The sequence below is a fragment of the Budorcas taxicolor genome, chromosome 6 (assembly GCF_023091745.1).
Source record: "Budorcas taxicolor isolate Tak-1 chromosome 6, Takin1.1, whole genome shotgun sequence".
NCBI classification, from domain to species: domain Eukaryota; kingdom Metazoa; phylum Chordata; class Mammalia; order Artiodactyla; family Bovidae; genus Budorcas; species Budorcas taxicolor.
The window spans coordinates 114,084,581-114,099,060 of record NC_068915.1 but is presented as its reverse complement, the minus strand read 5'-3'; the positions used below and the strand labels follow the sequence as shown (position 1 = coordinate 114,099,060).

Sequence of the window (14,480 nt, the reverse complement as noted above, 5' to 3'; positions counted from 1 at the left end):
ATCGCTCCCAGGGGAATGCTCCATTTCTAGAAAACAGACTGAAAACCTCCGGGTTTGTTTTCTCTCTGTTCTCTGTCTCACCCCACCCAGCTGAAAGGGGACTTTCTGGAGTGCTGTTCCTGAAGCTGTTTTCTGTAGCTACAGCCTCTGCTCCAGACAGAAATGGGAGCTTTGTCAAGGGTGGGGGAAGGTGCTGAGCCAGGAAGCCAGGATGACAAGGGGCATTTCTAGCGGAGGGCCACTGCGTGTCATGGCAGCCTGTCTGGGTCGAGTTTCCCCCAGGGTGGTCTGCATGTTTGATTTCTCTGCGCGTAGCTTAGAGACATAATCACCGCAGCTTTGAAGAGTCACCTCTGTGATCTATCCTTTTAGAAATAACAGCTGATGGCTCTGTGGTTCTGGAGTCACCGGGCCTGGACTTATCCATCCACTATAAACAACTAGAAAACAAACCCCCCCCCCAAAAAATAGACAAAACAGTTGTTCTGGGGGATATTGGGGCCCAGGCAGCCCAGGACCAACAGAGGAGTCGAATGCCGGGAGCCCGGTGAGCACCCAGACTGCGCCCCCAGGCTGTTTCTTGAGCCAAGGAGGATATGGCGTGCTCCCTGGATCAAAGAGACAGAGCCACAGCCAGACCAGCGTGGCCGAGGGGAGAGCGCTGTGCAGAGCGAGGGCGCGGGGAACCGTGTAGCGCTGCCTTTGGATCCTGGACCACAATGGAACCTGCCTGGCAGCAGTAGGCGTTCAGTAAACGGCATTGTTGCCTTGACTGCTGAAGTGAGCGGCGGCCCGGGTGGTCAGAGGAGGCGGGGTTGGATGCGGGAGGCCCACAGCCTAGACTGCCCGGTGGATCGGTGGCTCGCCGCCGTGTGTAAGCGCCAGCCGGCCCCCGCCTGCCCTCCCCACGGCCGCGTGGTTCCTCCTGCTGGCGTGATGAGGAGACCGTGGCCAGGCCGTCCAGTGACCAGTCTGAGGTCGCCTGGAGGGGCCACGGCGGCGCCTGCTCGGGGAGGCCCTGCGTCCCGGGCCTGGTCTCCGGGGGAGGGCCGCGTGGTGTCCAGGGTGGTGTTCTCCCAGGAGAAGAGCCGGGCTGGGGGGGATCCTGGCGGTAACGCGCTGTCTTATTTCAGGTCGCCCTTCCCGCCGGGGGACCGAGTGACCTTCAACGGCAAGGACTGCGTGTGCCAGAAGTGCTCCCTGCCCCAGTCAGTGGGCAGCAGCGAGCCCCTGTGCCAGGGCCTCTGGAGTAAGTGGGCGAGGCAGGGCTGTGGGGGGCGGCCTCTGCGGTGCCGGGAGGGGGCCTGACGACTCTGGGGAGCAGTGGGAACGGATAGCTGCGGATAAACACACCGCAGGGAACCGGGGCCAGGGGTCTCGGGCGCTCCCGCCTCCGAGCCTTGGCTCAGCCCGTGATGCCCCCACCCCCTGGCCCTGCGTGCACTTCTGCCTTCAGCCTGGCTCTAGGCCACCTCCTCCAGGAAGCCTCCCGGCCTCCTTCTGGCCCTCTCCCTCCAGCACCGACACTCAGCTCCCCACCATTCGTTCCACACCACCCAGAAGCCCGTAGGGAGGGCCATGAGGAGAGCGGTGACCTCTGGGCTCCTGTGGTCTCTGGCTCTCTGATAACTGCTCCATCCCCTGGGAGCTGAGCCAAGGCGTGTATGCAGTGGGTGCTCAATACATGCTTCTGAATGGAGAAGGGGGCTGTCAGGAGGTTGTGGACATGAGGCAGAGTGAGAGCAGGGCGGGGGCAGAGAGGTGCTGGCCTCATGGCCTGGGTGGCTGTTCTGGGACCAAAGATGGGACAGAGGGGTAGGGAGGGAGCCCAGCGCTCCAGGACGGCTTCCACGAGCTCCCACTACAGAAACGGGGTGTTCAGAGCCCACCCTGCATGCAGGGCCAGGGCCATATGTCCTGAGGCAGAGGAGGGATTTCTGCTGACCCCCAGAGCCAGCCCCTTGCTCACAGTCCCCTCCCCACCAGCCCACCTTGTCCCTGACACTGGAATCTGCACAGAGAAGGCTGCATATCCTTCTGGAGCCAAATGTCGGCTTCAGGGGCTGCTAAGAATTTTATCTGATAAGTGAGGTGAAGCCTTCATCCCCAGGGAGGCAAGCTCACAGCAGGTCCCACTGGGGAGGCTGTGGCTCTGGGGTCTGCTGGGAGAGGTCTCCATTCCAGCTTTCTCTGCAGCTGAGGTTTGAATTGATATAAGAATTTGAGGATGTGCTCCAACAAACAATCCTATTATCATTTAATCTGAAATAGCAAAAAAACAAAACAAAACAAAACAAAACCAACAACTATAGCATAATTCAAAAGGCAGAGATTCGTTTGAACAGTTTGTCCAGAGCATCCCGGCAGCCGGAGCGAAAAGGGAAGCCTGTCCAACCACAGACTCATTGTCTGAGATTTCTTTTTGAGATTTTTTAAAAATGCCATGGGCAGAAAGGCTGCCCTGTCCAAATGAAAATTTATTTTAAAATATCAAATTCGTGTTTTCAAAGACAAATGCTCGCCTGACCCCTGGATGGTCTAATGATAGGAGCTGCCCCTCCTCCCAGTCCACAGCAATAATCTGCAGCTTAGAGCCATTCTTGTGCCCTGTCGTTCAGTCGCTCAGTCACGTCCGCCTCTCTGAGACCCCACGGACTGCAGCACGCCAGGCTTCCCTGTCCTTCACCGTCTCCCAGAGCTCACTCAGACTCACGTCCGTTGAGTTGGTGATGCCACCCAACCATCTCCTCCTCTGCCGGCCCCTTCTCCTCCTCTTTCCCAGCATCAGGGTCTTTTCCAATGAGTCGGCTCTTCGCATCAGGGGGTCAGAGTGTTGGAGCTTCAGCTGCATTTTTGGGCCTGGAAAGCACGGAATGCCCGTCACCAGCTCGTGGCTTCTGTGTGGACGTCTGCACATCCAAGCTCCTGCCTCCTTTTGTCCCCAGAGCAGCCCGAGGGCAGGGGTTCCTCCCTCCTTCTCCAGGAGCATACGTGCCCTGAGCCTGGCGGGGAAGGCGGATGTGCTGGGTGCCCAGTGAGGGACAGATGGGGCTGAGCTTTGAGCCAATCCCTTTAAACTCCAAAGAGGGGAACCTGCCCTGCTGTGAACAGAGGCTTTTTCTGAGATGCTGTTTGGTCTGAAACTTGAGGCGCAGGCTTCAGGAAGTGGACATTGAGGTGAGGGTACTGCATGAGCTGGGGGCAGCTGCCACCCCCATGTGAGTGGACAAGGGGTCTTCTGTGTGGGGGCAGGGGGCGGAAGTGACACCAAAGAGACCAAAATCAGGTGGCAAAGCCATACCAGGGGGCTCCAGCTGCATCCTGGAGGCAGTAGGGAGCCAGAGATGGCTACTGACGGAGGGAGTGCCCACGTGGGTTGGGAGCACTGGGAGTGTGAGCCTGAGCAGCGGTCTGCCCTGCAGGGGGTGGCGGGGGGGGGACCTTAGGGGAGGGGTCCAGCCCCTTCCTACCCCCGTCCTTCCTGCCCCCCCATCCTTCCTGCTCCCCAGCCCCTTCCTGCTCCCCGTCCTTCCTGCCCCCCCCGTCTTTCCTGCCCCCCCAGTCCTTCCTGCCCCCTGGTCCTTCCTGGCCCCAGTCCCTTCCTGAGCCCTGGTCCTTCCTGCCCCCCACTTCCTGCTCCCCTGTCCTTCCTGCCCCCCCTGTCCTTCCTGCCCGCCCCATCCTTCCTGCCCCCATCCTTCCTGCCCCCAGTCCCTTCCTGACCCCTGGTCCTTCCTGCCCCCCATTTCCTGCCCCATCCTTCCTGCCCCCCCATCCTTCCTGCCCCCCATCCTTCCTGCCCCCTGGTCCTTCCTGCCCCCATCCTTCCTGCCCCCAGTCCCTTCCTGCCCCCGGTCCTTCCTGCCTAGGGTACACAGCTACAGGTGGCCACTTTTGGGTGCTGCCTTCCCCAGGGGAAGTAAGAGTGACCAGCTCCTCCCATGGGAGTCTCGCTCAGTCCCAGGGCCCTGAACCTCCCTCCTCCGCTCTCTGGCCTGAGCCTGTTGCTTAGTAACAGGATCGTGCTTCTGGCTGGACGCCAAGCCTTCCCTGGGCAGGGATGCACTCCTCCCTCTGGGTGTCCACCACCTCCCTTCTTGCCTGAGCCTCCACGATGCTGCGCCCTGGGCTGCCTCTTCCACTGCCTGGGAGAGGGTGTCCTCCCAGAGGGCCCCCTTTGCTCCCAGCCAGGCTCCCCTTTTCCAGGCTGCCCCCTGAGTCTCCAGCTCTGAACTGGTGGCTGGTTGGAGCTGGTCACAGCCTCCTGACACAGTCCAGGAGGCTCCTTTGCTTTGCCCACGTATGGAGACCGGAACCAAGGCTCCAAGCAGGCTTTCCTGACTTGGGCACTGTTGACCTTTGGGGCCTGATGATTCTTCACTGCTGGGGTGACCTGTATTCCGGGAGGGTGTGCGGAGCATCCCTGGCTTGGCTCACAGAGACCCAGCGCCATGCCAGTTGAGGGGCAGCTCTGAGGCCAGGCTGCCTGGAATGGATGCTGTCTCTCACCACCTGTGTGCCCTGGGTGAGCGGTATCCCTGCTCTGGGCCTTGGGGATGGACGCAAGGTCAGTAGTGGGTGTGGGTGGTGGCCTGGAGGGGCAGCCAGGGGCAGGGGCAGGGGCAGCCAGGAGGTGGGAACCTGGGGCCTTGGACGGGGCAGTGCTGTCCGAGTTGAGGAGCCCCCATGGTTCCAGCCAGGATGGGGTCACACCCTGAACCTGAGATGCCCCCTCGGATCGAGGACCTGGAGGCCACCAGAGGCAGGGGGTGGGGAGAGCGGCAGGAGTGGGTGGGGGGGCCTGGCACCGGGGCCTCCGCTGGGTGTGTGCTGGTGAGGAGCTACAGGTGGGCTGGGTCTTCACCACCCGGGCAGAGGCCGTGGGCTCCTCTGTGTCTTCTGCCCGTGTGACTTTGCTCTGTCCTCGTGCTCAGGGGTGGGTGATGGGGCTGGAGCCTCAGTCCCCCTTTCTGAAAATGGGGTGAACCTCTCCCATGGCGAGACTGTGAGGTTCGATGAAGGGGTAACATGGAAAGATGAGGGGGGGACCAGGCCCCATGGGAGGAGCAGGCCCGCCAGCTGCCTTGTGGGGTACAGCAGCTGCCTTGTGGGGTGCAGCGGCCTTGTAGGGTGCCCGGAACCAACATCCCTCCTGCCCCACCCCCACCACATTGCAGTCACAGCCTGGGAGAGGGTGGGATGCACTTCAGTTCAGTTCACTTCAGTTCAGCCCAGTCGCTCAGTCGTCTCTGCACCCCATGGACTACAGCACTCCAGGCCTCCCTGTCCATCACCAACTCCCAGAGTTTACTCAAGCTTATGCCCATTTACTTGGTGATGCCATCCAACCATCTCATCCTCTGTTGTCCCCTTTTCCTCCTGCCTTCAATCTTTCCCAGCATCAGGGTCTTTTCCAATCAGTCAGGTCTTCGCATCAGGTGGCCAAAGTGTTGGGAGTTTCAGCTTCAGCATCAGTCCTTCCAATGAATGTTCAGGACTGATTTCCTTTAGGATGGATTGGTTGGATCTCCTTGCAGTCCAAGGGACTCTCAAGAGTTTTCTCCAACACCACAGTTCAAAAGCATCAATTCTTCGGCGCTCAGCGTTTTTTATAGTCCAATCTCACATCCATACATGACTGGAAAAGCCATAGCCTTGACTAGACGGATGCACTTGAACGTGCTTTATCTTTCCCAGTGGCTGCTCACAGCTCCTCCCACTCAGTCCAGTTCCTTGGAGAAATCCCAGGTTGAGCCCGTAATTTCTCAGGTACTTTTAAGAATTAGAACCCAGTGGGTTCCTTGCCATCAAAGGTCACCCTCTGATTCGACCCAGAGCTCCCTGACCCGGTTAGATCTGAGGGGACAGTGGGCTTCACCCTACTCCCGCCCCAAGACCCCAGCTAGGGCTCAGAGGCCCCCCCGCACGTCCTGGGTCTCAGGCACCCTGTTAGTGACAGGGCCGGGCCTTGAACCCATGACCAGGTCTGGCAGAGGAGGGGGCACTTGAAGGGAAACAGGGAAACTATCTGGAAGATTCTAGAAGGTCACGCTGGGGAAGGGACCCAGGCCTGTCATGCTGCTGTGATGGCAGAGCCAGGCCCAGGTGGCAAGAGTGAGGCCTTCCAGGTGACCTCTGCCCCACCTCTGCCCTGGGCTGTGGGGACACACTCCCTCAAGGACATCCCGTCATTGACAGCAGTTATCGACTGGATTTCTCACACAAGGTTCCACCGTCACTGGCAAAGCAGTGCGAACCATGCTGAGCTCCAGATGTTTTCAGAAAAGGATGAGTGCGTCTCCATGACAACGGTCCTTGCAGCTTGCTCTGGCCTCTGTGTTCATGGCTCACTGTTAATGAGGCTGCACCCTGAACTCAGAGGGGATGAGTGAGGGGGCTGGGGTTAGGGGAACGTCCCCCGGCAGCTGCAGGTGGCACGTTGGGCTGAGCCTTGGACCCTGCCCTGGGGGAGGGCGCGCTGCTAACGTGGCCAGAGGCAGAGAGGAGACGTGAACCTCTCCCCAGGGCTTCCTCTCAGCAGTAGCAGAGGTGACTCCAGTGTTCACGTGTGCTCATTTGTCTATCAAATGCATCTGCCAGCCCACGGGCCTCTGTTACTCTTCTTCATCCCCTGACAGCTGTGTGAGGCTGGTTCCTTTATCATCCCCATGAAGCGCATCCCTGTTTTAGTGAGCACAGAGAGGTCACTGTCACACAGCTTGGGGGGCAGCCTGGTTCCCAGGTCCGTCTTTCCAGCCACTGCCAGCAGTCTGCCTCCTCCCAGGTCTGTCTGTCACAGCCCAGGAGGCTCCTTTGCTTTGCCCAGTTGGGGAGACCTGAACCGAGGCTCCAAGCAGGCTTTCTTGACTTGGGCACTGTTGACATTTGGGGCCTGATGATTCGTTGCTGCGGGGGTGACCTTTGTCCTGGAGGGTGTGCAGAGCATCCCTGGCCTCCAGGCTCCGGGAGCACCCCTCCCCACCCAGCTGGGATGGTCAGAATTTTCTCCAGACATTGCCCAAAGCCTGGGGGAGCAAAATGGCCCTGGTTGAGACTGGCAGAGAGTGTGTGTGGCCCAGGGTGGCTTGATCAGGGATGGGCGTGGCTGGAAGGGCAGAGCGGGGGGTCCAGCCGGGAGCCCAGAGCAGGCTGGGGGCCGTGGGTGGGAAAGCACCAGTCACCTGGGGACCAAGGCAGTGCCAGGGGCCTGGTTCCAACCTGGGCTGGGACCCGGACCCGGAGTGCAGGATGAGGTCAGTGTGTCCCGTGTCCGAGATGCAGCACAGAAGGAGCTCAGAGGCCAGGCTGGAAGGCTTCCTGGAAGGGGCGTTATGGCAAGGGAGCACTTGGAGGTCAGGCGTTGGGCCTCCGACCTCTCTATCTCCGCACCTTTCCTAAGGGGGCGCGGTTAGGGTTAGAGTTCACCTGCCCACAGAGGAGGGCAGAGGGGCCACCAGCGCTCCTGCCAGCACGGCACCCTGCGGCCCAGGGACGCTCCCTCTCAAGACAGCCCCCAGTGCAAGGGGCCTCTGTCCGAGTCCACATCTTGCCGAGGCCCGGAAGCCCATCTCTGGGGGGCGGAGCCGCCATCGGTTCATCCGGGTATCCCTGGCTCGAGGCCCGGACTGCATGCAGTCAGCGCTCAATGCATGCAGGAATGAGCTTCAGGGTTTGTTTTCCACATGGTCACATCGGCTGTCGTGTAATAGCGTCCCCCTTCAACGCCGGACGCTCCCCTCTGTCCTGCCCGCTGTTCCTGCCCTCGTGGCGTGGGCCTGACGTCCCAGCGCTGCTGGCGCCCCCAGCCCCGCGCCCCTCGCCGGGAGGATGACGTCTGTGCTGCGTTCTTTCTTCCAGGTTGCGGGGGCTGCGGAGCCGAGATCAAGAACGGCCAGTCCTTGGTGGCCTTGGACAAACACTGGCACCTGGGCTGTTTCAAGTGCCGGACCTGCGGCAAACAGCTGAACGCGGAGTACATCAGCAAGTGAGTGGGCGGGGCGGCCCACCTGCGGCTTGGAAGGGGGCGGGGCTCCTCCAGTGTCCATTCTGCACTCTCGGCCTCTCAGCCCCCACCCCACGTCTGCAAGGCAAGCCCCGCGAGGACGGCAGGACTTGGCCTGTCTGTCCCAGAGCCCTCGCCCTGCCCCGCCACCAGCCTGGCTTCCCTGCTGCAGAGACGCTCATTTCTGTTCATTGAGTCCAGACGTTAGTTAGCGCTCCCGCCTTTGACCTTGTGGCAAGTGCTATCCCTGGGTGTCGCCCTCCCTGTGGGACCTGCTGCCCTCGCTGGCCCCCAGATCCCCGCCGAGCACAAAGTGGAGGTCAGCCGAGGCTGCTGGCCACAGAGCCAGGGAGGGATGAGGGGCTCAGGGGTCATGGGTGCAGCTGTCCTCTGCCATGGTGCTGACGTGGGGTCCCTGACAGGTGCTCAGAGTACAGGGGTGGCTGGTTTGGGGTGCGTGGGGAGGGAGCTTGTGCAGATCAGGGCCCAAGCCCCTGCTGGTTGGCCAGGAGGGGGCTGCATTAGAATCCCCAGAAACACCAGGGATGGCAAGCCTCCCGACGGCACAGGGGAAGGAAGGGTCATGGACTGAGCTCACGGAGCAGCTTCTCTGAGGGCAGAGCGGCTGTCTCCTGCCAGCCAGGGGCGTTGGGGACAACTTCTGTCAAAGGCTGTGCTGGTTCTTGGTGCTCTGGGGGAACAGAACCATCACAGGAATTGATTGGTTTAAAATAATTCCTGCAGTAAAACTGCCGAGAATGAAGCACACACATGTACATGCGTGCACGTGTCCGTGAGAGGTGCGTGTACACCGGGAGAATCCGGTCACTGTGTGCACCTGCGTCAGTTTCCTGGTGGACCTTGTCCCCTGATTCTGTAAGGTGTGTGAGCTTTGGGGAACCCCGGGGAAGGCTCTCTGGGTTTCTCTGTATCGCTTCTTACAAACACATTTGGACCTACAGTTATCTCAAAATCAAGCGTTTCCAGGGAAACCGAGATGAGCCTCTGTCCAGGCTGGGTCAGGCTGGGTGAGTTTCTGCTGCCTGTTTCAGAGTAAGGAGAAGGAGTGAGTGACAGGCAAAGGCGGCCTTGGGGACCGAGCACTTAAAATAAAATGCTTCCCAGCCCCCAGAGTGCAGCAGCTCACCCACACAGCGTGCGTGTTACCTAGCAGCCTCCGGAACTCATGAGGAGGGGCCTTGGGGTTGCCATGGAGATGTTTTCTTTGAATCTCCTGGGTTTGCTGCATGTACAGCCTTTTTGGGGGGCTGTGATCGGGGCCCTGAGGTCAGGACGTTTGAAGGTGGACCCTAGGGGCTCAATTGACATGTTCCATCGCCTGTGCAAGGAAGGACTGCTTTCTCACTGGGACTGCGAGAAGCACCAGGACCCCACCCCAGGCCTGTCCACTCCTGCCAGCATCCGTGGGACCCAGACAAGGTCCCGAGCTTTGAGGAAAAGAGGGTGCCATCAGCTCCTTCTGCTGACAGCTCGAGAAACCTTACCTTCTGTTGGCAGCTGAGCAGAAATCAAGACCAAACTGATGGCACGGCAACACACCAGCAGTGCCAGGGGGAGATGGACCAGAGCACCAGACGCCCCATCACCACCCACCGTGCCAGGCGCCTCCACACCCGACTCCTGATGGACCGGGCCTGGGCCAGGAGCACCGTCCTGGCTGTCGATGACAATGACAGTGATAGTGGCCTCAGCCAGCAGCTGGCAGGTGCCCACCGAGTGCCAGGCACCGGTCACCCCTTGTCATACACAGACCATGCTCTTACGACCCCCACTTTCCAGACAGGAAGCTGAGGCCTGTGCAGGTTGGGTAACCGCTGGGACTGGGGATCTGAGTGCCGGCCTGTCCGGTCGCCACTGCCCAGCCACACCCCACCCCACCCCACATGGAGCGCTGGCACTGCCCTGACACCATCACTGCCACAGGCCCCATGGCTCGACCTCACCGTGATAACTCCGATCAACTTCTAATGAGCTCCGACCACATGCCACACACTGTTTAGGCCCGTGCCTGCATTCCCATCCTTCGACACCCGCAGGCCAGCTGTGACCTTGCAGCCCAGTGCAGGGAGCCCAGCGTCTGAGCAGCCCGCCTGCAGCTGCCTGGATGGATACTCAGGAGCAGCGCCCACCAGGATGCCCCTCTCATCCGTAATCCCCAAAGCCTCAAGCCACACCCCTCGCAGAGTTGGCCCGCTGCTCACGGGCAGCGTGAACACATTGCGTGTGGTTCTCCAGCTCCTTCCCAAGCAGCGGAAGGTCCGGGCCATGCCCGGGGACAGTGAGGGTCAGTCCCAAGGCATACCTGCCCTGCTTGGCATCTTGTCACCCCCAGACCTGTTTTCCGACGTGGGCAGCTTTGTCAGACCCCCTTGTCAGCTCGCGAGGATGCCCCAGAAGGAACAGGAAGCCACCTGATGAGGAAACAGGCCATTTCACACCCAACCCGGCTGTTGAGCGTTGGACAGAACAAACTGGAATGAAGAGTCACGTCTGCAGAAACTTCTTTTATTTCCCAGATGCAGTTTTGGTTCCTTGGGCTCTCTGGAGCCCTCTGCCAGCCCCTCGCTCACCCCTGGGCAGGCGGCCCCACCTCTGTACCTTGGTTTCTGCACCTGTGAAATGGGACCATCTTTGTGGTATTTCTTACTGGGCTGCTAGGGGGACTGAGGGGCCGTGCTGTGCTCGGCAGGTAAGTGCTGAGCACACGCTGTCCAAGGGCCCGCTGTTATCTGGAGTAGGAGGCAGTGGGCGCTTGCCCCTTGGACACAGCCCCTCTCCTTGATGAGGACTGTCGGGCCTTGGGAGTCCTCAGGGTGCCCCTGCCCGTCCTGACTGCTGGCTCTGTTGCAGGGATGGGCTGCCCTACTGTGAGGCCGACTATCACGCCAAATTCGGCATCCGCTGCGACGGCTGTGAGAAGTACATCACGGGACACGTGCTGGAGGTGAGGAGGCCAGCTTGGAGGTGGGACCCGGGACCCGGCCTCGCAGATTCCGCCGCTCTAAGGCCTGCTGTGGGCCCTGGGACCTGCCTGCCCCCCTGGGACTTAACCGAGAGGATCCGAAAGGATTCCTTTGTGCAGGAATCCACGCCCCTGAGCTTCTGCCCCCCTCTTCCTCCCAGCTCTGCCAGAGGACAAGTCCAGACTCTGCTCAGTGAGTGCCGCCTCCTCCAGGAAGCCTTCCCTGCCACACTCTCTCAGCTGTGTGATCTTGGTTCAGCCCTTTGGCATCTAGATGCGAATCTGAGGCTTGGGGATTTTAAAAGTGAGCCTGTGCTCCTTAGCCGGTCCTCGCCCACACCCCGAGCCCGTGGCGGCACCGGTCCACTTGTGGTTTCTGTAGCGTTTCCACCTCTGGGCGTTTCCTACAGATAGAGAAGTATGCCCTGCTGTCCTCTGCGGCGGCCTCTGTCTCACGGGTACACGAGCGCGCTTCAGTATTGCCCTGTGTCTCATCACAGGACTAGACCAGAAATGTGTAAGCTGATCGCTCGTCGTTGGACGCAGCACTGCTTTCCACCCTCTGGCTGTGATAAATAACACTGGGATGAGCATCTTTTTTATTGACTTTCTAGTTTTCCTGAAGGTTAGTTCATGGACGTGCAAAAACTGAGCCAGCAACTGTGAGCATTTTCAGGGCTCTTGAAAGTTGTGAAGTGCTTCCCAAAAAGTCTATTCTGATCTCCCACCCTGGGTGTAATCTTTATGAAATCCTGCACCAGGTGAGAATGTGAACTTCGCTGTCATATGCCCCCCTTCCACCCCTAGAGGTGCTGTGTTTTGTCATTTTTAACCAATCAGAGTTCTTCTTGAATTTAAGTTCCCTTTCATCAGCGTTGCCTGCTTATACACTGGGGTCAGTCAGTCAGCGTTCTTGCGCTGCACTTATCTTTCATCAGACTTGTTTGCTTCTGCGCTGGGGTCTTCGTGTGCTTCTGACGCAGCTGGGCAGATGGTCACACGATGAGATGGTTGCCGTCCCGTCTGCCAGACCTCTTTGTGTCTTCTTGGGTGGTGAGCAGGCTGAGTGTCTGTACCCACATCCTCTGGACCTGGACGAACGCTGCGTCCCTCCCCTGCACCCCACCGTGACACCCTACCTGGCGCCCCTCGTCCTGGGCCTCTCTCCTCTCCCAGCCCTTTGCTGCAGATCCTGCTCTGGGCAGTCAGCCCCCCTCCCACCCGACCCAGCTGCAGGACTGAGGCTTCTGGAGAATTCCCCCACTGGGGCCCTACCTGCCGCAGGGCCCAAAGACTGTTCCAGAGCTTCTGAGCTCCATCCTCCCAGGGGCTGCTCCCCACCGCCCCCCACACCCCAGCCTGCCAGCCACAACGGCCTTGTCTGAGATTTAACGGGAGAGGGTCCAGGGTCACTCAGGGCTGTCTGCGAAGCTTCCTGGTCAAGGGTCTGTCCCTCCTCCCATTCACACTCTCTCCCACCTGTTCTTGGTCTGAACCCCTGTGCCTCCTGTGGGAGGCAGGCCCCCTTCCTCCCTGGGGAGGCCCACCTCCCCTCTCACCTCCCCTCTCACAAGGCATGCCCCCCCATCCCCGCCTCCGCTGGGGCCTGACCCTGCCCTGCCAGCTCCCTTCCTCCCTGGGGGGCCCCACCTCCCCTCTCACCTCCCCTCTCACAAGGCATCCCCCCCCATCCCCGCCTCCTCTGGGGCCTGACCCTGCCCTGCCGGCCCCCTTCCTCCCTGGGGGGCCCCACCTCCCCTCTCACCTCCTCTCTCACAAGGCATCCCCCCAGTGGCTCCATGAACAGCTCCCATCCCCCTCTGCTGTCCCCCCCTTCACAGTCAGGTGTCTCCATGGGATGCTGACCTGCCCCCATCCAGCCCCCACCTCCCTCCCCAGACCATGCTCTGCTCACCTCCCCCAGGCCCGTCTCTGTGTCCGGGAGAACACGTGCTGGCCAGCGGCCACCCCACGTGGGGCCGAGCCTACTTGAACCCAGGCTGCCCAGCCAGGCCCCCCGCCGCCCACCCCCCGGCCTCTCGCCCTGTGGAGTCACTGGTGGGCGCTGTTCTGCTTCGGTGCCGCCTGATGCCCTGAGTGGGGGCCTCTTGGGCTCTGTGGTCTGGGCGTCGCTGCTGCAGGTGTGGGTGGGACGCTCCTGACCCGGACCCTGTGGCCGCCCTGCCTCTCGCAGTCCTGAACCCGCCCTGTGCCTGCCGAGCACCCCCCATCCTCAGAGCGAGCCAGCATCTCCTCGGGGGACCCTACAGGACGCCCCCCCACTCAGCGGTGGCCCCGGGGGTGGCGGGTGGGGTGGGGGGGGTCTCTCCTGACGGATCAGGCTCGGAGGCCAGGGAGCGACCCCGTCGGCATGTTGTCTTTGTTGGGTCTGCCTGTTAGCTCCCTGATTGACATTCAATGCTGGGCCCAACACAGGCTCCGGGGTTTGGGCACTGTGAGTGGAGCGTCCCCTGATCCGCCTTGACCGTGAGGAGCAGGAGAAAGGCAGGTCTCGGTGGAGGGTGCAGGAACCTCCCGGGAAGATGAATGCTCTGTTTTCGCCCCTGCGGGCGAGCTCTGGCGCGGTGGTGGCTGAGTCGTCGGCGGGGCCCTGCGCGGCTCAGAGCATCCTCCGCGAGCCGGCTCCGCAGAAGGGGGGCGGCCGTCGCCGCAGCGGCGCTGCCTGGGCTCGGCCCAGAGCCTGCTGGCGACCTGGCTGGCCAGGCAGAGGGCTCTTATTGGGGAGCGGTGGGGGAGGGGGGTGCGGCAGGTGGCCGACCGGAGACAGGACCTGCAAACAGGACAAGAAGGATCCAGATTGCCGGCTGGAGGGTGACGGTGTCTGTTCCTGCCGGCCTGTCCCTGGAGGGGCGCTGCAGAGGGGCCTTGGGAAGGCAAGGGGGGGTGACTGCTTGGACTGAGCTCTGGTGCCAGGACTGCGTGCAGGTAGGAAGCTCCCTGGGCCGGTGGGGAGGCTGTGCTGGCAGAAGGGGGGTGGGCTTGCTGGGAGCCGAGCCGATCAGCAGGGGTGAGATCCTTGAGGCACCTGCCACCGGCCCCGATCCTGCTGACTTGCCTCCCAAGAGGCTCTCCTCTCCCGAGTAGGAGAGCAGCTCGGGGGCCCCTTCCCCGCCTGCAGGAGTCTGCCGCGTCTGTGTGCCTGGGCCCGGAGCCATCTCATGCAGGCGCCCGCCCGCCCGCGAAATGTGCCTTTGACTCCCTCAGCCACGCTAAATACTCAGCATCCTCTGCCCCATGCCCACATCCTGCGTGTCTGGGGTGTCTGTCCCCATGAGCCCGCTCCACACTGGGTCCGCAGGGGACCCGGGAGAGGCTGACGTGGGCCCCCACCCAGTCGCTGGCTGGCTGGCCCCCTGGAGCGTGGGAGCAGCCCTGCAGGGCTGGCTCCTGGGGATGGAGTTGCTCTGCGGACGAGCTGGAAAGTGGGCTGGTGGTGCGTGGCCAGGGGACCGGGCTCTGAGAAGACCAACCAGC

The 14,480-nt window shown here is 61.3% G+C and overlaps 1 protein-coding gene across 15 annotated transcripts in view; it reads left to right on the top strand.

The window, feature by feature from the left end:
* Positions 1-14,480, top strand: part of ABLIM2 (actin binding LIM protein family member 2) — a 171,397-nt gene that overhangs the window by 66,021 nt on the left and 90,896 nt on the right. For all 15 annotated transcript variants that reach the window (XR_008199584.1, XR_008199585.1, XM_052641650.1 and 12 more), the window contains exons 4-6: positions 1,134-1,249; positions 7,858-7,984; positions 10,874-10,967. Coding sequence is in view for 13 of the 15 variants with exons in the window: in XM_052641650.1 (XP_052497610.1) it covers positions 1,134-1,249; positions 7,858-7,984; positions 10,874-10,967 (337 nt within the window). In the remaining 2 variants the exon portion in view is untranslated. The remainder of the gene's footprint in view (positions 1-1,133; positions 1,250-7,857; positions 7,985-10,873; positions 10,968-14,480) is intronic.